Raw genomic sequence first — 25,000 nt, 5'->3', positions numbered from 1 at the left:
CCATGAGTCATAAAAGGGCCGAGTTTGAAGACCCCTGATCTAGATCCTGTGCGCGCACAGTTTCGCTTGCCCACCACTCACCTCCAGCTCTGCTGCCTGGACACCGACCGGTATCGGTCCACGGCCCAGGGGTTGGGGACCCCTGCATTAAAGAACCAGACAAGTCTTTCTGTGTGTTATATAAAACCCTCCATGGTGTAATGCCTAGGCAGATTTTCAGCCATCCAAGTCATGATTGTCTTCAAGGAAAAACAAAGTCCAGTTGCCTATTTGGTGGTGGAGGTAGGGGAAAAGCACTTTAAGGATCTTCCTTAGCGTCCAAATACTTAAAAGATTGGGTTTCTTCATTCCTGCTAAGCTGGGCACCAAGATGAGTTGGGGAGGCGCCTTGCTTGGGATCCCATTGATAAGTTCAGTCCACAGCGTGGTGACCAGAGTAGGGCTTGTTTAATTCTTTTGTAAAATGCTTTGGGAGGAATGACACAGAAGAACAGCGAAATGGAACGGCTTTGAAGGGAGAAGAAAGGCAAGTCCCATTTCTTGCTCCTTACAGCCTCTGTATATGTTGGACTGCAACTCCCATCATCCTTAGCCAGCATAGCTATCTATGGTGGCTGAGAAGACACGGGGAACATAACAAGACTGGACCAGAGGTTGAAGAATCAACATAGAATCTTATGGATATGTGTTGATGGGGGACGGGGGGGGGGAACCTTTTCAAAATCCCAGCTCTTTCCCAATTCAGCTCTTCTGCTATCTTGAGTCATTGTGATTTATTTATTTTTTTAAAAAAGCTTTTCTTCCCTCACCCCTCTCCTTTAGAATAAATGTTAAAGATTCACTTTGGAGCCCAACCCTGCTGTGCATGTTTACTCGAAAAGGAAGGGTTGCTAAATTTTGAAAGGGGTTAGGGATACGTAAGTGTGTTATCTGGGGCTCTGAACTGTCCCCGTTGCAGCTATTGTTTCAGTTACTCTAGAGAGCAGGGGTCTTCAAACTTGGCCCTTTTATGACTTGTGGACTTCAAGTGATTGATTGAGCATCCATGATTTCTGGAGGCCAGCTGTTCCACTGCTTAATCGACCTCACTGTTAGGAAGCTTCTCCCGAATTCCAGGTTGCTTCTTTCCTTGATTAGTTCGACCAATCAATCAGAATAAAGGTGGAAGGGACCTTTGGAGGTCTTCTAGTCCAGCCCCCGGGCTCAAGCAGGAGAACCTATACCCATCTCAGACAGGTGATTGTCTACTCTAGCCTCTTCTTAAAAATCTCCAGTGATGGAGCGTCCACGATTTCTGGTTGCTTGTCCTCACTCTCAGGAAGTTTCTCCTGAGGATGATGGTTATATCCAATCAGTTGCGTCCAACTCTTGGCGATTCTTTGGGCCAGGCCTCTCCGCATCTTCTGATCTTGCTCTACTTCTTTTGAGTTGTTCTGTGCTCTGGCTGGTGTCATTTAAAATGGAAAGAGAGTTTGTGTGTGTGTGTGTGTGTGTGTGTGTGTGTGTTTAACTTGAGAGCTGCCCTTCTCTTAGGCACATATTCGACTGCGAGGTTGAAAAGCATGTTTTTCCTTCTCCACAAGCAGAAAGCTAGGAAATCACAGTTTTTGTTCTGGGATGGTGACTGACAACAGACCACTCAGGTTTTTTTCACCCTTGTCTCCCCTTTCCTTGTGGGTTATGCCTTTCTCTTCCTCCTGGTCGAACCCCAGTGTCCTTCCTCTGTCTTTCGAAAGGGATATCAGAAGAGCTTCCATCTCCAAGGGCAGCGTACCAGCATTTGACTCTTGTTTGCCTCCTGCGGTTCGTTACGAGGAGCAGATGTTGGACCAGATGAGCTTTTAATTCGAATAAGCAGGGCCACTGCTGTTGTGGCCTTGAGGATTGCTCCATTCGGGGCAGAGAACGGTGGCCTTCCAGATGTGGCTGGACAACCTCCTTTGCCCTGCCTGGACCATTTTAGCTGGGGCTTTGGGATGTTGAAATTCAGCAGTATCTAGGGGCAGGGGTAGGCAACCTTGGCTCTTTTATGACTCGTGGACTTCAACTCCCAGAATTCCTCAGCCAGCATGGCTCAGCTTGGAAACTTCTCCCTGTCCCCTCAGCATGGCTGGCTCAGGAATTCTGGGAGTTAAAGTCCACGAGTCATAAAGCGGTCTAGGCCTAGGCCAGGGGTAGGAAACCTGGGTTCTTTTATGACTCGTGGACTTCAATTCCCAGAATTCCTGAGCCAGCATGGGGGAAACTTTGGCCCCTTCATGACTTGTGGACTTCCAGAATTCCTGAGCCAACATGGGGGAACTATGGCCCCCTCATGACTTGTGGACTTTCAACTCCCAGAATTCCTGTGCCAGCATGGCTCAGCTTGGAAACTCTCCCTTTCACCTCAGCGTGGCTGGCTCAGGGAATTCTGGGAGTTGAAGTCCACGAGTCATAAAAGAGCCGAGGTTGCCCACCCCCTGGTCTAGGAACTTGGTTTCCCCACCCCTGCCAGCTGCTATGCTCATGTCACGTGGCGCTGCGAGTTTGACACCCCAATCTATCATTACAGCTAGTCCTCGACTTTTAACAATCACAGTTGAGCCCCAAATTTCCCTGGCTAAAAGCGAGACAATTCTGAAGTGATTTTTACCCCATTTTTTTTAACCTTTCTTGCCGCTGTCCTTAAGCGAACCACTGCAGCTGTTCAGTTAGCAGCACGGTTGTTAAGTGAATTTGGCTCCCCCACCCCGGACTTTGCTGCTCAGAAGGTCGCAAAAGGCGTTCACGTGACCCCAGGACGCTGCTGCCACCATCGTAAATACGAACCGATGGCCCGGCGTCTGAATTTTGATCATGTGATCCATCGGGATGCTGCGACGGTCAGAGGTGTGAAAAGCGTCATTTCCCCCACCCCTCCCAGTACCGTTATAACTTCGGTCACTAAATCTTTATCTTTATCTTTATCTTTATTAGACTTATATACCGCCCTTCTCCCGTAGGACTCAGGGCGGTTCACAAGGTTTTTAAAATAACAATACGACAATTACAAAAAATAAGAACAGTTAAAATGATTACATTTAAACCTTGAATAAATATAAAACCCCAATTAAAATCCAATTAAAACCCCAATTAATACTCTCAGTCCAGGCCAGAAAGCTCAAAGAGCCAAGTCTTCAGGTCCCGGCGGAATGAGCGAAGGTCATTTACCTTATAACTTCATTCCATACCTTAATATTATCATTTTGAAATAACATGCAGTTCATGTTTGTCATATTCACAACAAAGAATTTCATCTTCTTGATCTTAAAACCCATTTTATCCATCAATTTGGTTTGGTCATGGACTGTTGTAAGTCAAGGACTGCCCGACATAGAGCTTGCACGTTTGCTTCCGATTTGGATCGATTTCATAGGGAAAGGGGAGAAAATCTATGGCCTCCACCCACCCACCCCTTTTTTTTCCCAACCTCTGAATTCCCTGTGTAGAAACATGCAAATCAAATGCAACATTCCGATGTAGCTTGCTTTTCCAGTCATTATTTATATTCGCTTCCTATCTGAAGGGTGTGGAAGCTGCATTTTTTTTTAAACAAGAAAGCAGAACACCCTCCCCCTTAGCATTGGTGTGAGTAATGAGTTCAGGTCTGTTTTTGTGCAGTGATTATTTTGGTTTCGTGCAGGAACTAGTGAATAATATTTATATGTTACTTATACGAAAGGGTGTAGGTCTATCCATACGTTGTATATGCTATGCAGTATGTTTTAAATGTGCGTTTGTGTGTGTGTGTACACTTTGAGAGGAAGCAACCACATTTCATTTTTAATGCTTGCCAGGAAAAAAAAAAGACAATAAAGGTTATCCAACATAAGTCTTTGTGAAATCCTGGCTTTTTAGCTCGAAAGTTAGGGCCAGGCATTGTCCAGTAATCTGTCCCAGAATGTTCTACATTTGACTTCCAATTTCCAGCGGTCAGTTGTCAGCAACTGAGGTTAAAATAAGCATGCTTGGGATAAACACATGTCCGTCACCCGAAATGAAAAATTAAAAAAAAAAAAACGACGACGGCAAAATTCTCAACGGACCAGTCGGTTTTCCTCTGCCCTCTGTTTTCTCTTTTCCTAAATATCATCCGCTCAATTTCTCTTTGTTCTTTTTAAGCAGCAAAACCTATCGCAACCGTACCTAAGAATCTTTTTTTTTTTTTTTAAGGGAGACGTGAAGTTATAGAGGACATGCTCTCTTTGGGAGGAGAAAAAAGATTGAGAATATTAGTTTAAAAGCAATTTTGCAACGTTATTAAACAACAACAACAACAACACCCCAGCCTTGTAAAGTCTTTGGGTAAGTTAATAATTTTTGGGGTTGAGGGAAAAGAGGTGGCCGAGAGACGTTGGTTTTAATGTGAAATGGCGAACAATTGTGGCAAGCGGTGGTTAAGCCAATATTAACAGAATATTTCCTTCTGCAGCTAGCATTTTATGAAAAACGTTTGTACTCTTTGGGGCAGTTTGGCTGAAACAATGGATGCTGTGTCTTTTCCAATAGAGCTCTGGATTCTAGTGGATGGCTGTCCCTTAAATTCTTTAAATACACTTGAGAACCGCAGATTTCCTCCCCCCCAAAAATCGCTGGAAGCTTTCTGTTCTTCCTTAGTTGCCTTGCTCCTTTAAAAAGCCAGGCAGCCGAAGCCTGATCCGTTAGGAAACAGCTTTAGGTTCTTCTAAGATAACTAAGTACAAGTAGTTCTTGAGTTACGGCCAAAAAAAAAAATAAAATTCGAGCCCAAAATTTCTGTTGCTAAGTGAAACATCGCTTAAGTGAGTTTGCCCCATTATACGGCTTTTCTCACCCTAGTTAAGCGAATCGTTGGCGTTTGTTGAGTTAGTAACCTGCTTGTTACGTGAACCTGGCTTCCCCCCATTGACTTTGCTCGTCAGAAGGTCGCAAAGCGGGATCAGGTGACCCCGGGGTACGGCGACCGTCATAAGCCTGGCGGTTTTCTTGCAGACGTTTCGTTACCGAACTAGGCAACGTCATCATTGTTAGAAGGCAAAGGGCTTTTGCAGTGGGGGGGGGGCAGGAAGAGGAGTAGCACTGTGGCTTCCTTGGTGACCTGGTTGATTTTCTTGCAGATGTTTCATTACCGAACTAGGTAACATCATCAGTGTTAGAAGGGAGAGGGGTTTTGCAGTGGGGGGGCAGGAAGAGGAGGAGGAGGAGGAGGAGGAGGAAGAGGAAGAGAAGGACCATCCCGGTGGGTTCCTTGGTGGTTTTCTTGCAGACGTTTCATTACCCAAACCAGGCAACATCATCCGAGGAAGAAGTCGGGGGGGGGGGGGGAGAAAAAAGCTGCATGCCAGCCTTCCAGTTTTTGGACTACAAATCCTGCTTTCTTCAGCCCAATAGGCAGCAGGTCATTTTAGGCCAGTGTTTTTGTAGCTGGAATATCTCCATGTTTGGCATTTGATTTAATAATAAAGCATGGCTTGGAAGGTCCATCTTATATAGTTCCTCCTCCTCCTCCTCCTCCTCCTCCTCCTCCTCCTCCTCCTCCTCCTCCTCCTCCTCCTCCTCCTCCTCCTCCTCCTCCTCCTCTCTTCCCACCCCACGAAAGGGCTTTTAAGAAAAGAGTTGAGCTGGAAATCTAAAAAGGAGATTTCTTCCGATTTCTCTTCCCTTCTGAAGGTAGAGATTTTTCTGTTTATTCCGTGTGCAGGTTGTGGTGTGCTGATGTTATCCTCTTGAGAATCTTGATCAAGCCACCGTGTGCGTGTGCCTGTGTATGTATGGGTGTGTGTGTGCATAAATATATAAATATATAAATTTATATATAATTTATATAAATAAATTTGGATTGCTAACAAAAGAATTAAAGGCAAAAGATTTTGCCCATATTTAGGTCGACAGGGTGCTCAAAACACTCAAGACATACACACAACACACACACACATACACACACACACACTGCTGGAGGTGTTCAAGCAAAGATTGAGAATCATTTGTTTTGGATATTGTGGGAACACCCGACCTGTGGAATCATAAGGTTGGGAGTTTGGAGATGATCTAGTTTTTCTGTGATCCCTTCCAACCCTCAAATTCTATGTTTTCTCATTCTAACATATAATAACAGAATGTTAATGGAAGGGACCTTGGAGGTCTTCTAGTCCAACCCCCTGCTCAGGCAGGAAACCCTATACCATGTCAGACAAATGGCTGTCCAGTCTCTTCTTAAAAACTTCCAGGGTTGGAGCATTCACCGGTTCTGGAGGCAGGTTGTTCCACTGGTTAATTGTTCTAACTGTCAGGAAGTTTCTCCTTAGTTCTAGGTTGCTTCTCTGCTTGACGAGTTTCCATCCAGTTGATTCTTGTCCTGCCTTCGGGCGCTTTGGAGAAGAGCTTGACTGCCTCTTCTTTGTAGCCACCCATTCTGATACTGCTACGTTGAGATGTGGAGCAGGGAGAACTGAGGATGGAAAGCTTAATTCTGATTGATTTGGATGTGAATGGAATCAAAGTGTATGAGTCCTCCTCCTGGATAGACGGGTATAAATGGTTCACTGAATTAATAATACAATTAGGGAGGGAAAGGAAAAAATCCTCCTATTTTGGGCTGTCTTACAACATCACACGACACAGATAAGACTGCAATGCCATTGCTTGGTCTGGCTATACTTTGATAAATCAAGGCTAGTGCATAGGGATCACCCATTGTTTAAAGTCCTAATCTATAGTTTACAAACCTCTCATCTGGATTTACTGCTAAGCTTGTAAGCCGCCCTGAGTCTTCGGAGAAGGGCGGGATATAAATGGAATTAAAAAAAAAAATTACGCAACGCGGATCCCGTTGTGTTGCAGCACAGAAACCCACAGCAGAGTTTTTACAGCAGTGTGCTTAAGAGGTGCGTCTGATGCTTCCTTAAGCATTTTTTTTTTAGAGGCAAGTCTTCCGTAGCCAGCTGAAACCACAACATGCAAATTAATGGAGCTGTTGGAAAAAATCTCCCTTGAAGGTGCAAACCTACCAATAAATCTGCTCTTCTTTACAATCTTCTTTTAGAAAAGGGCCTTCACTTCTCTGCATTTTCCATTTTGACACGGCTTCAGCAATATTTTATTTGTGTGTGTGTGTGTGTATATATATATATATATATATTGTGTAAATTATTAAGAATTAAGGGAGACTGAAATGCATTTCTAAATAGTTAACATTTGACACACACATATATATATGTTCAAAATCTGGCCCTCTCAACTCCTGGCAAATAGATGGGGAAGAAATGGAGGTAGTGACAGATTTTATTTTCCTGGGCTCCAAGATCACTGCAGATGGGGACTGTAGCCAAGAAATTAAAAGACGCTTGCTCCTGGGGAGGAAAGCCATGGCAAATCTAGACAGCACACTAAAAAGCAGAGACATCACCCTGTCAACAAAAGTGCGTATAGTCAAGGCTATGGTCTTCCCAGTCGCAATGTATGGCAGTGAAAGTTGGACCATAAGAAAGGCTGAGCGCCAAAGAATTGAGGCCTTTGAACTATGGTGCTGGAGAAGACTCCTGCGAGTCTCTTGGACTGCGAGGCGATCAAACCGGTCAGTCCTAGAGGAGATCAACCCTGACTGCTCTTTAGAAGGCCAGATCCTGAAGCTGAAACTCAAATACTTTGGCCATCTAATGAGAAGGAAGGACTCATTGGAGAAGAGCCTAATGCTGGGAAAGGTTGAGAGCAAGAGAAGAAGGGGACGACAGAGAATGAGGTGGCTGGATGGAGTCACTGAAGCAGTGGGTGTGAGCTTGAATGGACTCCGGAGGATGGTGGAGGACAGGAAGGCCTGGAGGAACGTTGTCCATAGGGTCGCGATGGGTCGGACACGACTTCGCAACTAACAACAACAACAATATATATATATATATATATATATATATATATATATATATATATATATATATATATATATATATATATATATATATATATATATATATATATCACTACACTGAGCAGCCTTTCAAGAATGCAGTGGTAAACAATCTTATTATGACATTTAGACTTGGCTCTGACTTTGGAGAACATTCGCATTTAAGCTTGGGATATTGGTTTTTTTCTCTCTCTCCTGTTCCAGGACAAGTGTTGTAGATTTTCTGGAGAATGCGAACTGGAAAATTTCCCAGACTGTTTTGGGCATTTATTTATTTTATTTTTTAACATCATGTATCTGGGGGGGGGGGGGGGGAAACCCCGAGTCAGTCATCAGTTAAGGACCCGGGGCTGAATAAACACATTATTTTAAAGTTTAATCTTAAAATGGTTGTGACTGGAGTAGCGGTTCGTCATTCAAGACAGGAGCGTATCCTTCTGTGCTATTGTTAAAATATAGGTATAAAAATATGAACCATTCATTTAGTGAGGGTTCAAAGTTACAACGGCACTGGAAAAGGTGACTTATGAACGTTTTTCACACTTGGAGACCGTTGCAACATCCCCAGGGTCACATGACCAAAATTTGGACGCTTGGCCACTGACTCATATTTATGACAGTCGCAGTGTCCCGTGGTCCCGTGAGCCCCTTTGGCGACCTTCTGGCAAGCGAAGTCCCCGGGGAAAGCCAGATCCGCTTAACAACCGTCTTACGAAGGTTAACCACTGCAGAGATTCGTTTAACAACGTTGGCAAGGAAAGTCACAAAATGGAGCCCAAGTCACTTAACAAATTTCTCACTTAACAACATAAACGTTGGGCTGAGTCGTGGCCGTAAGCCGAGGACCACCTGTATTATATCTCCATTCAATTTTTTATTTTATTTTTTACAGTTGTCACTGGCAGGCAAGTCCGCTCCTGGAAAACTTTTTGTGGAAAATTTCCCCACCCCGTGTCTGTCCATGATAACAGCCCACAGTCGACACATCTTTTTGGAACAAGCCTTCTAAAGCAAACAAGAAAAGCTGATTTTTTTCCCGGGATTTCTTGCTGTTTTTGTAGATCTGCTGGTTTTTTTTTTTTTTTTTTTTTTGGTGGAAGATTTTTCCGGGAATGTATTGTTTGGATCCAAAACAGGAATAGAGGGTATAACTGTGTAAAATTGCTGAATGTGTAGATAGTCCTTGACTTATGATCACAGCTGGGCCCCCCTAATTTCTGTTGCTAAGCGAAGCACTTGTTAAGTGAGCTGTGTCCCATTTTACAGTCTTTTTTTTTCCTTTGTTTGTTTGCCACGGTTGTTAAGCGAATCGCTGCAGCCATTAAGCGCATCTGTCTTCCCTCGTTGATTTTGTCAGAATTAATTAACAACCAGTGGAACAACCTGCCTCCAGAAGCTGGGAATGCTCCAAGACTGGAAGTTTTTAAGAAGAGACTGGACAGCCATTTGTCTGAAATGGTGTAGGGTTTCCTGCCTGAGCAGGAGGGGTTGGACTAGATGACCTCCAAGGTCCCTTCCAACTTTTATTGTTGTTGTTGTTAGCCAGCTGGGAAGGTTGCAAATTGTGATCACATTACCCCAAGACAGTGCAGCGGTCATAAATTCCATCCCAGTTGCCAAGCGGCCAAATTTTGATCACACGACCGTGGGGAATGCCGCAAGCATCATGCGAAAACTGGTCATAAGTTGCTTTTTTTTTCAACCCCCGTGTAAATTTGAGCGGTCACTGAACAAGCATGCTTGTACGTCGAGGACCATCTCTATAGTCCCTTCCTCTGGGTTGTTGTGTTAGTTTGTTTTTTTCATTTCTACAACACAGCAAGGAGTGAGGCTGGACGAAACGGACAAAGCATAATGGCCTTCTCTGCGATTGGCATAATAGAAATTATGCAAAGTTTCTGGATTATCACTGAGTTTGATGTAGGTCTCTGCAGAGTTTGGTAAAGAACCCCCCCCCCCATCTTGTACTTCCACAGGAGTTCAGTTGGGAAATTCCTCTCTTTCCGCACGGGGAAAAAAAAGCCAGCCCAGTGCTTTAAAAGGGGCATTTCAGCCATCTAACAGTCAGTTGCAGTCTGGCTGGCCAAATCTTCTAACAATTTTTTTTAAAAAAAAATCTCAAAACTTTATTCAGAAGTGCCTATTCCTTTCGGATAACTGCGTGGCAATAATCCTGCCTTTTGACTTCCGTCTCTTCGGATTAAGAAGAGCTGTGCCATGGAGGGTGCCGTGTCTCTTTTCTTTGAAAGGCGGGGGAAGCCGAGTCTTTCTGACTATTGGGCTCCTTGCGGCATCTTAATTAGGTGCTCCGGGGTAGCTTGTTCCTTCCCGCGATTAAAATAATGGTAATTGCATAGTAACCCGTATTGGGGTTGGTTTTTTTTCCCCTGTCTTCGGCTGCCGGAGAGGCAACCGCAGCTGGCCATTTGCAACTGCAGCCGTCAGTTTGCCTGATGCTCTGGGAACTGGGCTTGGAACACCTGCGAGATGCGACGGGCGCTCTCGCAAGTTGTCTTGATGGCCAACCCCAGGGAAGGTGAAACGATCGCTCGCAGCGGGTCACGCCATCCCCTTTGGCGACCTTCTGACCAGCGAAGTCAGTGGAGACGCCAGATTCCATGTGCCTCCCTTAACCACCGCGCCAATTCACTTGAGGGCTGCGGCAAGGAAGGTTGCAAATGGGGCAAAACTCCCTGAGCAACAGGAATTTGGGGGGGACCAGCTGTGGTCGTAAGTCGAGGAAAAGTTGGCGGACGTAAATAGGGAAGCCGAAGAGGGCTGCTTTTTTGAGAAGGCGTCCTTTTCCCAAAGCACCAAGTCGTTGGGCTTCTGCTGTTCCTCAGCCTTTCCACCGCTTGACCAAGAACGAAGCCTTTGGCATCGCTCTCTGGCAGCTGGTTGACCAAGCATTAGTGGTGGCTGGCGAGACGCCATCTTTGATCATGGAGGTCGATCATGAGGTGGAAGAATGCATTTAGCACGGCTCTTCCTTGGCAGGAGCTTAAGCCCATCACGTGTATGACTGTCTTCTCCACGTTTGCCATGATTTGCCCATGGTTTCGTTCTGTTGCACCAGCTGCGTCCTGACACTCCCTCTTGAGACCAATTGCTCCAATGAGACGGTTCCCAGCATTTGGAGACCGTGGAATCGTAGCCTGGAGAAAATCAAGGAATTAATGGGGAGATTTGCAACAACCTACCCTTCTTCTGCAACGGGTTTGTCTGCTGAGGTGAAGCTTTGTGGAGCAATGGATAGCAAGGCTGTTTGAGAGTTCCAGCGTGTATGTATAAGGGCAAGCATGTCAAACTGCCGGCCCGCAGGCCGGATGCATCATGCCGAAACTGCGCCCACCCCAGTTCCGGCAACGGGGGGAAAGTCGCAATAGGTCACGACACATCACGTGACGTTGCGAGTTTGACACCCCTGCATAAGAGGATGAGAATAAGAGAAATGGCTGTGCATGATAGGCTCTTATTGCATTGAGACCACCACGGTAGCTTTCGTGAGATACTAGGACAGTGATGGCGCACCTTTTAGAGACCGAGTGCCCAAACTGCAACCCAAAACCCACTTATGTGTCATCATGTGCCGGATGGGCGTGGCCCATTGGGTGGGCGTGGCTGCGGTGTTAATGGCAGATTGGGTGGGACTAAAAAGTTCAATCAATCAATTCCAACTTTGCAAGATGCCTGCAATTAGTGCAGGTTCGAGTCCCACCAGGCTCAAGGTTGACTCAGCCTTCCATCCTTCCGAGGTAGGTAAAATGAGGACCCAGATTGTTGGGGGCAATTAAGCTGACTTTGTAATAATGCCGCTTGGGGTGTGTGTGAAAGCCCTAATAAGCAGGCATATACATAGAATGAAGGCTACTGCTAAGCTTGTAAGCCGCCCTGAGTCTTCGGAGAAGGGCGGGATATAAATGGAATTTAAAAAAAAAAGATCTTTTTTTTTCCTGCAAGAAATTGAAATTGATTGATTGAAACTTTTTTTTTTGTACATGGTGGAGGCCTAAAGGGAAAAGGTTTTATAAAACCCAGCTGAAGGCCTAGGACGGGGGCGACGGCGCGCGTGCCCACAGAGAGGGCTCTGCGTGCCACCTGTGGCACGCGTGCAATCAGTTCGCCACCACGGTACTAGGAACAAGTACCAATGCAAAGAAAACAGGCAGGATTTTGACTGTGATGCAATGTGACAGGATGCTCTCCATCGTCCCTCCGTAGAAAGTGGTGAGGACAGGGGAAATAATAGCTCTCCTTATGTCCCTTAATCCAGGTTCCATCACACCTTGCGTTTATCTAGCACAGGGGTGTCAAACTCAATTTCATTGAGGGCCGCATCAGCGTTGCGGTTGCCCTCAAGGGGCCGGGTGGGTGTGGCCAGGGTGGGCGTGGCTAGAGTGCGTATGGCCTACTGGGTGGGCGTGGCCAGCTCTACATCGTTCGCATCAAGGGTGCCTATGGGGGCCTGGGCAGGAGTGGGACAGATCTGAGGGTCTCTGGCAGAAGGAGGGTCTCTGGGCCAGGGCCAAGGCAGTGGGGGCCGTTCCCTTACTGTTTCCAGGATGGCCTCGCGGGCCGCATGAAACCACTTCGCGGGCTGGATCTGGCCCCCGGGCCTTGTGTTTGACATGTCTGATCTAGCAGGACCCCTACATCGATGCTGAAAATGATCGGGGAGATGGTCAAAGTCAACTTTGAACCAATTCAAAGCATCCAGCCCCTGCTTACAAATCCTCAGCTATGGAAACCCATTGTCTTTTTCAAGAGAGGAAGTAGCTGCGCAGTCAGCTAATTTTACTACCGTATTAGGAACTTCCACACGAGGAAGTGTTCCTCATTTGATTTTCCTGTAATTGCCTTCAAGCAAACCCCTTTATTTCATTGCACGACATCCATTTGTTGTGGTGTGAGTTGAGTTTTTCCTCTTCCTCCTCCTCCTTCTTCTTCTTCTTCAAAAAAAGCCAATGTTCCTCAGCATTGTTGACAACATTGTTCTTTTTGCAGTGGGTGCCACCACGCAGATGATCCATCTGTTTCTCCATCTGAGTCTCCTGCTATGCTTTCTTGGTTTTGACTGGGAAAAAGGAGTCAGCCAGTGGGTGTTATAAGGAAGGCTTTCACCGGGGTTTGATTGCTTAGGGTTGTTGGTTTTTTTGCATATTACTGTTAATGTGAGTTGTTGAGTGGCTTGGTGGCCTAGTGGTGACGATGACACCTCCTACTCAGTATGGATTTAGGGTGCAAAGAAAAAAAAATATTTGCTGTGAACTTCATGTAGGTGTCAGGAAGGGCACCCAGCCAGTAAATGCTCAAACTCTACCCTGAATTAAGGGATAACTCACCGCCCTGAGTCCTTCGGGAGAAGGGCGGTATATAAATAAAATTATTATTATTATTATTATTATTATTATTATTATTATTATTATTATTATTATTATTATTATTATTATTATTATTATTATTATTACAGGGTTGTAAAAACAAAAAACCCTGCTAATATGAGTGTTATTTATCAGATTTATAAGGCATCAAGGGTATTTTCTCAAGCAGTCCATAGAAATGAGTCACATTAAAATTATTTTAATAATAAACAGGGATAAGGAGCAGCAACATTGTACAATGTAGTTGTTTGGCTTGGATGTAGAGACGGAAAGGTGGAGTTATATTCAACGTAACATTTAATATATATGTATAAGTAACCCATATACATATATGTGTCAAAACACACACAACAAAACATGACCGTATTTACTCTCAGGCTAGCGAACGAAGGCCTGGAACTTCACTGTAAAACTTGAGCGTTACAATTGTCTAAAAGATGAAACGGGTTAAAAGGTAAATAATATTTCATGCAGAAACAAAGCTCTTGTAAACTTGAAGCAGCTGCAGAAAAATGTTGCTTGCTCAAACTGGCCAAGAAATAAGTTTTAATTCCTCTTTAGGGTTTATAGTAATATATAAACCCTGAAATATATTTGGGAGGGGAAAAAAACCCCCACTGAGAAGGTAAAAGATATTGATTTCCGGCAGACTTCCCTGAACTGTATTTCATATTTGGGGAACCACCACCAGAAAGAGCCGGTTTGAAGCTAATCCCTTTGAGTTTATCAAAGGACAAACAGACTTTTTTTTTTTGAAATAGTCAACAAAAAGTCACCAGCGTTAGTTCTTTTTCAGCTGTTGTTGTACAGGTAGTCCTCGACTTACGACAGTTCTCAAAGTTACAACGGCATTGAAAAAAGTGACAACTGTTTTTCACACGCATGAATGACCCTTGCGGCACGTGTCCACGGTCACATGATCAAAATTCAGGCGCTTGGCAACTGGCTCTTATTTACGACGGTTGCCGTGTCCCGGGGTCGTAATCATCCGCTTTTGCGACCATCTGACAAGCCAAGTCAGTGGGGAAGCCCGGGTTACTAATTTGACAACTGCAGTCTTTCCCTTAATAACCGTGGCAGTAAAGGTCGTAAAATGGGGCGAAATTCACCTCACGAACGTCTCGCTTAGCAACAGCAATTTTGGGCGCACTCGCGGTCGTACGTCGAGGTCTGCCTGTGACACGATCCTGTTAGCTTTTCTTAATTACTCATCTTTATGTTATCACTGATGTCTCTAGTTTTTACTTGGGGATTTTAGTGCTTCAGTCGGTTTTAATAAGACTTGTTTTCCCCGCTTTAGTATTGTCTCCAAGTGCAAGTTCCGCCTTTTAAAAGATTAATACACACACACACACACACAAAATGTATTCTACGTAGGGTAGATTTATGCCTCCGTGCTACTCATCGTTAGTAGGTGGGCAGATGAAAAAGCAATTAGACCTCTGAGAGCAGGTGTGTAGCTCTTTTATTCCCTCAACAAGGGACAAACGTGTTGTTATTCCTAACACTGTTTGTCCCCCAGGGTTACAAACCCAATTTCTTTTTGGTTAGGTCTTGCAGTGAAGGTGTCAAGACATAACGCAACAAGGTGGGGTAAAAATGGCGTGGTGGATATCTAGTATAGATAGTCCTTAACGTATGACCACAGTCGGGCCCCAAAATTTCCATTGCTAAGTGAGTTTTGCCCCATTTTACGACCTTTCTTCCCACGCGTGCCTGGCTGAGGAATTCTGGGAGTTGAAGTCCACAAGTCAACAAAGGGCCAAGCTTGAAGACCCCTGGTTTGGATCTAAGCCCGTGGTTTAATCAAAATGGCCGACTGAGGAATTCTGGGAGTTGAAGTCCACAAGTCATCAAAGGGCCAAGCTTGAAGACCCCTGGTTTGGATCTAAGCCCGTGGTTTCATCAAAATGGCCGACTGAGGAATTCTGGGAGTTGAAGTCCACAAGTCATCAAAGGGCCAAGCTTGAAGACCCCTGGTTTGGATCTAAGCCCGTGGTTTCATCAAAATGGCCGACTGAGGAATTCTGGGAGTTGAAGTCCACAAGTCATCAAAGGGCCAAGCTTGAAGACCCCTGGTTTGGATCTAAGCCCGTGGTTTCATCAAAATGGCCGACTGAGGAATTCTGGGAGTTGAAGTCCACAAGTCATCAAAGGGCCAAGCTTGAAGACCCCTGGTGTAAGGAATTGCTTTTTTTTACCCTCCTCGGTAGCCAAATATGCTGTCTTGTTCTTGAAATCTGGGATCTTCAAACTTGGCAACTCTTAAGACTTGTGGACTTCACCTCCCAGAATTCCCCAGCCAGAATTCTGGAAGTTGAAGTCCACAAGTCTTAAAAGTTGTCTAGTTTGGAGACACCCCTCTTCCCCGCTTTAACTGAGGAATATGAAGCCCTCAGCATGAAAATGGTTTCTACTACTCACCTTCCATTCTCAGATGTTTGGTGATGAACTTAGCAGAGTGGGCGTCTTCTTCTCAACAAGAATAACACTTGGGACATCCAGATTTCAGATTCTTTCCTTACAATGTAATGCTGTTCAATGAATCAGCAATGTGGAAAAGTCAGGGAAGTTACTAAGGAGTGAATTCATAGCTGTTGGTTGGTTGTTGTTTTTTCATGGTTTTCACATATTTGTGGAAAGGAACTTGGTCAGAAAGTTAAGGACTTGACCAGCTCCGGCAGCAGGAATTCTACTTGGTGAAGCCGTCGGAAAAACTCAACATCTGTTTCTCTCTCGCGAGTACTCACGACCGTCTCTCCAGATGTTCTTTTTCCAATGACAGGATTCTAAACCTAGTCGGGATGAAAAGTGGGCCAGAAGCTCCGTCAGACCGTCCTCTTTTAAACAGTGGCTTTCTTCATTCCTGTATTCCCACGGAAGCTACATGTACTTCCCCTAGTAGTTGAACCTAACCTTATACTTTGAAATTTATTTATTTTTTTGCTAATTTGTCAAATATACAGTCTTATCTCAATAGCAGTATACCTCTGCAGTTAAAAAACAACAAGAAGAAGATAAATAATGATGTTTGCAATTGTAAACGTTCCAAAGTTGAGCCATAACGCAGTTAGGCCTACATTAGGCACAGATGGCATCGGATTATATCCTGGTTGCCGGATGTTGTAAGGGATGAGAGTCAGGAGAGGGAACAGTTGGTTTTATGAGCAGTCTCTCGTCTTCCTGAGTATTGGATTGAGCAATCTCTTGTGGTTAATCTTCTCTCTCCCCCCCTTTCCTTTCAGAGCAGCTTTGTATAAAGCAGGGGCCTTCAAACTGGCGCTGGCTGAGGAATCCTGGGAGTTGAAGTCTACAAGTCACCAAAGGGCCAAGTTTGAAGGCCCCTGCTCTAAAGGGCTGTTAGGTAAAGGTAAAGGTTCCCCCGCACGTGCGTGCTAGTCGTTTCCGACTCTAGGGGCCGGTGCTCATCTCCGTTTCAAAGCCGAAGAGCCGGCGCTTGTCCGAGGACGTCTCCGCGGTCATGTGGCCGGCATGACTAGACGCCAAAGGTGCAAGGAACGCTGTTACCTTCCCACCGGAGTGGTCCCTATTTTTCTACTTGCATTTTTACGTGCTTTCGAATTGCTAGGTTGGCAGAAGCTGGGACGAGTAACAGGCGCTCACTCTGCTACGCGGCACTCGGGATTCGACCCGCCAACCTGCCGACCTTCTGATCGACAAGCTCAGCGTCCCAACCCACTGAGCCACCGCCTCCCTAAAGGGCTGTTAGATTGAGTCAAAATAAGAACCGTAGGGATGGAGAGAGATGGACGGATTGAGGTGGGGTTCCTTGGAGAATCTCCTCCAGGCTGTAGACACAGGGGTGTCCAACCTTGGTAACTTTAAAGACTTGTGGATGTCAACTCCCAGAATTCCCCCAGCCCATAGTTCTGGTCCTAAGATGATGGTCCTGGTTCTCCATTCATTCATGAATGGAAATGCAAGAGGAGAGAAATGTTTGAATACCACAACTGGAGAGAAAGTCCTGTTCTGATATCCCACTCCAGCAGGGGTCTCCAATCATGGACTTCAACACCCAGAATTCCCCCAGCCAGCATGGCTGGCTGGGGGAATTCTGGGACTTGAAGTCCACCGGTGTTAAAGTGGCTGTAGAAAGTTGATTTGTCTTGCTTGGCAGGTCTCATATTTTCCGACTTTGTCACCCAAATATTGTAGCAGACTGCGTAAGAAGAATCCCAGCAAAGCTTTCACTGTCATAAACGAATGAGAAAAACATAGGTGATCTTCACCACGAAACCTCAGATAATTCCCTTAGACTGTTGTCGGGTTTTTTATTATTATTATTGTTAATAATTTTTTGCAAGTCTGGACTTGTCTGCCGTGCATGCTGACATTTTCCCGTGAACGATCATGAGTCACGGGGATTTGAACCTTCCCCAACTGGCTTGCAATTCCTCTTCCTTCCCTCTTTCTAGCAACGTTTCTCCCCCTCCCGCCCCCCCAGGAGTGGCAGTTCTCAAACCAAAGACTGCATTTCACTCCCAAACACATATTTTCATGAGGACATAGGTAGTTCTCAACTTAAAACAGCTTGTTTAGTGACGTCTGAATTAATAGAAAAAGAGTTTCAAGTTTGATTGTGGCCTGCCTTCCTTCCTTCCTTCCTTCCTTCCTTCCTTCCTTCCTTCCTTCCTTCCTTCCTTCCTTCCTTCTCATTCAGTCAGAATCCTTCCTTCCTTCCTTCCTTCCTTCCTTCCTATTCAGTCAGAATCCTTCCTTCCTTCCTTCCTTCCTTCCTTCCTTCCTTCCCATTCAGTCAGAATCAATCCTTCCTTCCTTCCTTCCTTCCTTCCTTCCTTCCTTCCTTCCTTCCTTCCTTCCTTCCTTCCCATTCAGTCAGAATCAATCCTTCCTTCCTTCCTTCCTTCCTTCCTTCCTTCCTTCCTTCCTTCCTTCCTTCTCATTCAGTCAGAATCCATCCTTCCTTCCTTCCTTCCTTCCTTCCTTCCTTCCTTCCTTCCTTCCTTCCCACTCAGTCAGAATCCTTCCTTCCTTCCTTCCTTCCTTCCTTCCTTCCTTCCTTCCTTCCTTCCTTCCCACTCAGTTAGAATCCATCCTTCCTTCCTTCCTTCCTTCCTTCCTTCCTTCCTTCCTTCCTTCCTTCCCATTCAGTCAGAATCCATCCATCCTTCCTTCCTTCCTTCCTTCCTTCCTTCCTTCCCACTCAGTCAGAATCCTTCCTTCCTTCCTTCCTTCCTTCCTTCCTTCCTTCCTTCCTTCCTTCCTTCCTTCCTTCCTTCCCATTCAGTCAGAATCAATCCTTCCTTCCTTCCTTCCTTCCTTCCTTCCTTCCTTCCTTCCTTCCTTCCTTCCTTCCTTCCTTCCTTCCTTCCTTCCTTCCTTCCTTCTAAAAAAAAACACCTCTCTTTTTCCAAAGTGAAAAACTACATCTTCTCCAATATTTTTGGAAACAGAAATCCTCTTTTTTTAAAAAAATCTTTTGTTCTGCTCTTCCTCCTCCTCCTCCTCCTCCTCCTCGCTATTTCTGGCTGAGTGTCGTCAGGGCTACCAGTGCAACCTGATTACGGAACCATTTGCAGCACAACAGAATCCAAAATAGTACGGGAGAGTTGTCTGTTAACAACAGATGTTCCTCTTACCGGCACCTGGGAGATAAGGAAGCAAGCTGGCACCCGAGGCGGGGCTAGGGGGAAAAGAGAATAGCGTGTGTCATACGGACCTCGTGTGTGGTATCTCTAGAGGATCTTCTTGAGACTGCCTTCCAGAAGGGACCGACCAGATTTCCGTTCCCCCCCAAATCAATACGTACAGATTGCATCGTTATTCGTTTCTCTCCCTCGCTTCCACTTTTCAGAAGTTTGCAAGACAACGTTTGGTACAAAGCTGGCTCTTAAGAGCATATGCGTTTTTTAAAATAGCACACGGCTGCGTTAGGGCGTACGGAGCCATGAGTTGTTGAGGTTTCTTTGAGCTGCAATGAGATGCACGTTAACCTATAGATATCATATAAAGATATCATATAGATATCATATAAAGATGGAACACAGTGGTGGGGAGGGCTGAACGACAAATGCAAACGAAACTAGAAAGTTGAGCACCCATGTTCTAAACCAGGGGTCCCCAACCCCTGGTCCGTGGACCAGTACCGGACCCTGGCATCCCAGCATCCAGTCCGCACAAACAAGCAAAGCCCCATCCACGAGATGCAGGCAGCACACAAAAACCACGTTCCCCCTCCGGTCCGCAGAAAAACCTCTCTCCATGGAACCGGTCCCTGGTGCCCAAAAAGTTGGGGACCTCTGTTCTAAACAGATCAAATTATATTCCGACAATAATATAAAACACTCTTAAGTTGGTCTAGATTGGCTGTGTGAACGCTCTAATGGAGGAGTGTCCAACCTTGGCAACTTTTAAGGTGTGTGGACTTCAACTCCCAGAATTCCCCTGCTCTAATGCAGCTCAGTCTCTGCTAACAGCTGGAAAAACTTAATGGTCTTGATAGTGTAAGTATTGATGGTTCTGTAAAACTGTAGCCGGTCCTTTTTACAACCAGCCTCTTTAGACGTGGCTACTGGTTTAATTTTGTTTTTTTGATGCATGCCATTGCTAGAATATTTTTTTTCTCCGCACTTTTCTGAGTCCTTTTATTTTTGTTTCCACAGCCATCCAAAAGGCACCTATTCCCTTGGGAGGAGAGTCAGCCTAAATGGTGCAATGCCTTCCTGTTCTTTGTAGGATATCGTGTAAGTTGTGTTTGTTTCGTGGGGGTGGGGGGGGTGGGGCGGCATTCAAGTAAGTTGGCGTAGTCCATGGCAGTAGAGTGATGGCTGCTTCCAATTTTTGGCCGTGCTAGCTGAAGTTGATGAAAATCGGACGGGGAGCTGCAGAGGAGGTCCATGTCGTCCTGTTTTTGGAACACGTAGTCAGGAACACTCAGAAATTAAAGTGAGCCTTGATGCCTCCCGTGTCCGTTTTTAATGTTCATCCCAATAAAATAAGACAGCCGATCCCTCTAGGTAACATCATCCGAAGGCTCGGATGCTGTTACCTGGTTGGGTAATGAAATGTCTTCAAGAAAACCACGAAGCTGAGAAAGCACCAAGGACGCCACAGTCCCCCCCGCTTCTCCTCCTATCCATAAACCACACTCGGTTCTAGAATAGAATGGAATGGAATTAGTAGAGTGGAGTGGAATGGAATAGATTTAGAATTTAGAATTTAGAATAAAATAGAATAAGAATAGAATAGAATAAGAATAGAATAGAATAGAATAGAATAGAATAGAATAGAATAGAATAGAATAGAATAGAATAGAATAGAATAGAATAGAATAGAATAGTATGGAGAAAGAATAGAATAGAATAGAATAGAATAGAATAGTATGGAGAAAGAATAGAATAGAATAAGAATAGAATAGAATAGAATAGAATAGAATAGAATAGAATAGAATAGAATAGAATAGAATAGAATAGAATAGAATAGAATAGAATAGAGCTGGAAGGGAACTTGGAGATCTTCTAGTCCAGCCCTCTGCACGAGCAGGAGAACCTATACCAGGGGTCTTCCAACTTGGCCCTTTTATGACTTGTGGACTTCAACTCCCAGAATTCCTCAGCCAGGCACGCTGGCTGAGGAATTCTGGGAGTTGAAGTCCACAAGTCACAAAAGGGCCAAGTTGGAAGACCGCCGCTTGTGGACTTCAACTCCCAGAATTCCTCAGCCAGGCACGCTGGCTGAGGAATTCTGGGAGTTGAAGTCCACAAGTCACAAAAGGGCCAAGTTGGAAGACCGCCGCTTGTGGACTTCAACTCCCAGAATTCCTCAGCCAGGCACGCTGGCTGAGGAATTCAGGGAGTTGTAGTCCTCAAGTCACAAAAGGGCCAAGTTGGAAGACCCCTGGTCTATACACCATCTCAGACAAGTGGCCGTCTAGCATCCAGCATCGATGCTGTTACTTAGTTTGAGTCGTGAAACATCTGGAAGAACACAAAGCTCAGAAAGCAGCGAGGAACGCCTCCTTTGAACCCTGAGCTGCAAATAATCCTTTTCCGAGACTAATCCCTGGGGGGGAAATGACTTTCCCAGAAGTCAGATGATATTCCCTGATGGAGGGGGCCTGGAGCATGCCTCTTCCGTTGGATCTCACACATGACGGGGAGGGGGAGATAGAAGCAGACGGAGACAGTCCCGCGAGCAGGCGGGCGGGCGGGCCCCAGGCCACGCATCCACGCTTTGTGAAGCCGTAGGGCACACTTAATGCTCGCATTATGGCACCTTCCTCATTGCATCTGTTCTCTCTCCCCAGCCGCAAAGCACGTAAGTGAAACCCAGCTGGATCAGGCTCTGTTTAATTCATTATCTTCCCACCACAGCCAGCTCGATGCCTCGGGGAAGCGCATGGGCAGGATACGAGCGCACCAGGGGGGGGACCCTTCCCCCCCTCCTGTTCCCTAGCAACTAATATGGAGAGAGATGCTGCTCCTGATGCTAAGACAGCACATCGCCATTGTGACTAGCAGCTATTGATAGCTATGCTGTCTGTGTCCATCTCGCCTCCCTTTTAAAGCCACGGCCGTCAGTGGCTTAGCTTGTCACTCAGCCTGGCTAGCCTGGCGGACTGTTCATTCCCAGCATGTCAGCCAACAGAGCTTCATGGAAGCTTTTCTGATAAGGCCCTTGGCACCTGCAGAGAGAAATAAGGGATCTCTCCTGGCGGAACTTGAGTTTTAGCTGGCCTAGAGGAGGAAGAGGCGGGCTTTGGGATGTATTCTGGAAACCCCTGGGAAGAACAGGGATGTCCATGTTGTAGGATGCGGGCTCTTAAGGATGCTTTCTTCGTTTCCCAGAAGATGGACCGTTGTCTTCTATCTGTTTTTTTATTCGAGCGGAGACCAGTGTTGGGAAACTTGCAGTCCTCCAGCATGGTTGCTGAACTGCAATGGCCAACTGCCGTAGCCCACACAGCCAGTGAGAAAATGTGCTGGAATTTATAATTCAGCAATATCTGGAGGCCCACAGCCCCTCCCCTCTATAATCTAGACCAGGGATAGGCCACCTTGGCTCCTTTAGGACTCGTGGACTTCAGCTCCCAGAATTCCTCAGCCAGAGGTTTCCAAGCTGAGCCATGCCGGCTCAGGAATTCTGGGAGTTGAAGTCCACGAGTCATGAAGGGGCCATATTTTTCCCCATGCTGGCTCAGGAATTCTGGGAGTTGAAGTCCGCGAATCATGAGGGGGCCATAGTTCCCCCATGCCGGCTCAGGAATTCTGGGAGTTGAAGTCCACGAGTCATGAAGGGGCCATATTTTTCCCCATGCCGGCTCAGGAATTCTGGGAGTTGAAGTCCACGAGTCATGAAGGGGCCATATTTTTCCCCATGCTGGCTCAGGAATTCTGGGAGTTGAAGACGACGAGTCATGAAGGGGCCAAAGTTTGCTCCACGCTGGCTCAGGAATTCTGGGAGTTGAAGTCCACAAGTCCTAAAAGAGCCAAGGTTGCCTACGCCTGATATAGACCATGTTATCCCTGGCCACTTCAACCAATGTTGATTTAACTGGGACAAGTTGGGGAATTCTGGGAGTGGAAGTCCACAGGTCTTAACAGTTGTTAAAGTTGGACGACCTCGGTCTACATCTTTTCCCCCCTCCCCCATTTTTCAAGCAGTACGTTTTTGCTTTGGATCCTTAAGTTGACTGATCTTTTCTTCCCCTTGCCTGCCTTTCTTCCAGGCCGGCCGATTACAACTGAGAGCATGCAGAGGCCCAGGCAGCACCAGTGGGGCAGGCGTGTGAGAGCGTGGGGGCTGCTCTAACCGCTGGGCGTGCTACAATATGGGCCAGTGCGTCACCAAGTGCAAGAATCCTTCTTCCACTCTGGGTAGCAAAAATGGCGATCGGGAGGCCCACGTCAAGGCTCACGGGAAGCGGAGCACCAGTCACAAGGAGGAACTCAGCCTGGTTGGCAGGAAACCCTCTGGAGATATTCTGGTCAACGGGACGAAGAAGGTAGAAGCTGCTATTGAATCCAACCAGCCTCCCACATCCTCTGGAGATGCCCGGAAAGAGCCCGTCTCGGGCTGCGAGGAATCGTTCCTCCACAGAACTGAGGAATTGTTCAGGAGATACAAGGACGAACGAGAAGACGCCATATTGGAGGAAGGCATGGAGCGTTTTTGCAACGACCTCTGTGTCGACCCCACGGAATTCAAAGTGCTCGTGCTGGCTTGGAAATTCCAGGCGGCTACTATGTGCAAATTCACACGGTAAGTCCTGCCTGGTCTCCGGAACCCCCCTCAACAGGTTTCGAGAAAGTCGAGGAGACAAGGAAAAAAAACGTGGAAAATGTAAGTGGCAAACACGTCCCCCGCCAAACTTTAGGGAAATGCAGGAAAGCCTGGCTCCACCCATTTCCTTGACACACACCTTGCCTCATTTGCAAAATTGTCCAATCTCATAATGTTCCTTGGCTTCCTAAAAAAAGAAGATGCTTTTTCGAAAGGCAGCTGGACTTTCTTGCTTGTTCCTTTTGAAAATGTCTCGCTCCTCATCCAAGAAGCTTCTTGGAGGAAAAGCAAAATGTTTCCAAAAGGAAAACGAAATCAAGAAAGTGGGAAAAGCATCTTTGGAACAACCATCACCTGGATGGTTGAGTATCTCCATAGACATTGACTCTTCCTAAAAAAGTTCTTCTATTGTTTCTCTGAATCCCGTCGTCCTCTTTTCCTAACAGATGGCGTGCAACATGGATGCTACACCTTCAACTTGGGAAGGGGTGGTGGTTGTGCTTTGTGGAGTCCTTGGTGCTCCCTGAGATATTTGACCTCAGAACAGGGGTCTTCAAACTTGGCCCTTGGATGACTTGTGGACTCCCAGAATTCCTCAGTCGGCCATTTTGATGAAACCACGGGCTTAGATCCAAACCAGGGGTCTTCAAACTTGGCCCTTGGATGACTTGTGGACTTCAACTCCCAGAATTCCTCAGTCGGCCATTTTGATGAAACCACGGGCTTATATCCAAACCAGGGGTCTTCAAACCTGGCCCTTGGATGACTTGTGGACTTCAACTCCCAGAATTCCTCAGTCGGCCATTTTGATGAAACCGCGGGCTTAGATCCAGACCATGGGGTCTTCAAACGTGGCCCTTTGATGACTTGTGGACTTCAACTCCCAGAATTCCTCAGTCGGCCATTTTGATGAAACCGCGGGCTTAGATCCAGACCATGGGGTCTTCAAACCTGGCCCTTTGATGACTTGTGGACTTCAACTCCCAGAGTTCCTCAGTCGGCCATTTTGATGAAACCGGGGGCTTATATCCAGACCATGGGGTCTTCAAACTTGGCCCTGTGATGACTTGTGGACTTCAACTCCCAGAAGTCCACAAGTCATCAAAGGGCCAAGTTTGAAGACCCATGCCTTAGAACTTTGAGGTACTCAGAGAACGCCAAGACCTCCACAGTTCAACCCTGAGCTAGTGATATCCCCTTTTATTGAGTTACGTCATGGCGTTTGCTCACGCCACCCTTCCAACACCCGTTGCTTTCCAGATACCTTGGCCTTGTGGCCTCACAAGGACCTCTGGTCGAAGAAAGTAGGTTTGTACCAAAAGGTGCTTTTTCAAAAAGCAACTGAACTTCCAGTGGTTTTCTCCCCCCCTCCTCTTGAAGACCTCTCGCTTCCCATCCAAGACTATAAATCTGACCTGATTTATAGTCCTTGCAGTCATGGTCTCTTTTACCTCTTTCA

At 46.1% G+C, this 25,000-nt stretch overlaps 1 protein-coding gene across 3 annotated transcripts in view; it reads left to right on the top strand.

Annotated features, from left to right (window-relative positions):
* The window catches only part of DCUN1D3 (defective in cullin neddylation 1 domain containing 3), a 32,279-nt gene that overhangs the window by 6,097 nt on the left and 1,182 nt on the right, over positions 1-25,000 (top strand). Inside the window, exons 2-4 of one of the 3 annotated variants that reach the window (XM_083372850.1) lie at positions 4,192-4,323; positions 19,923-20,003; positions 22,988-23,520. In XM_083372850.1, coding sequence (XP_083228976.1) covers positions 23,090-23,520 — 431 coding nt within the window. In that variant the 5' untranslated portion in view covers positions 4,192-4,323; positions 19,923-20,003; positions 22,988-23,089. Of the gene's footprint in view, positions 1-4,191; positions 4,324-12,682; positions 12,804-19,922; positions 20,004-22,987; positions 23,521-25,000 lie in introns of those variants that run through there. The other 2 variants (XM_083372852.1, XM_083372851.1) reach the window with 2 other exon arrangements.

Source organism: Vipera ursinii (genome assembly GCF_947247035.1).
Source record: "Vipera ursinii genome assembly, chromosome: 13".
In the NCBI taxonomy this organism is placed as follows: domain Eukaryota; kingdom Metazoa; phylum Chordata; class Lepidosauria; order Squamata; family Viperidae; genus Vipera; species Vipera ursinii.
This window is presented reverse-complemented; position numbering and strand designations above follow the sequence as displayed.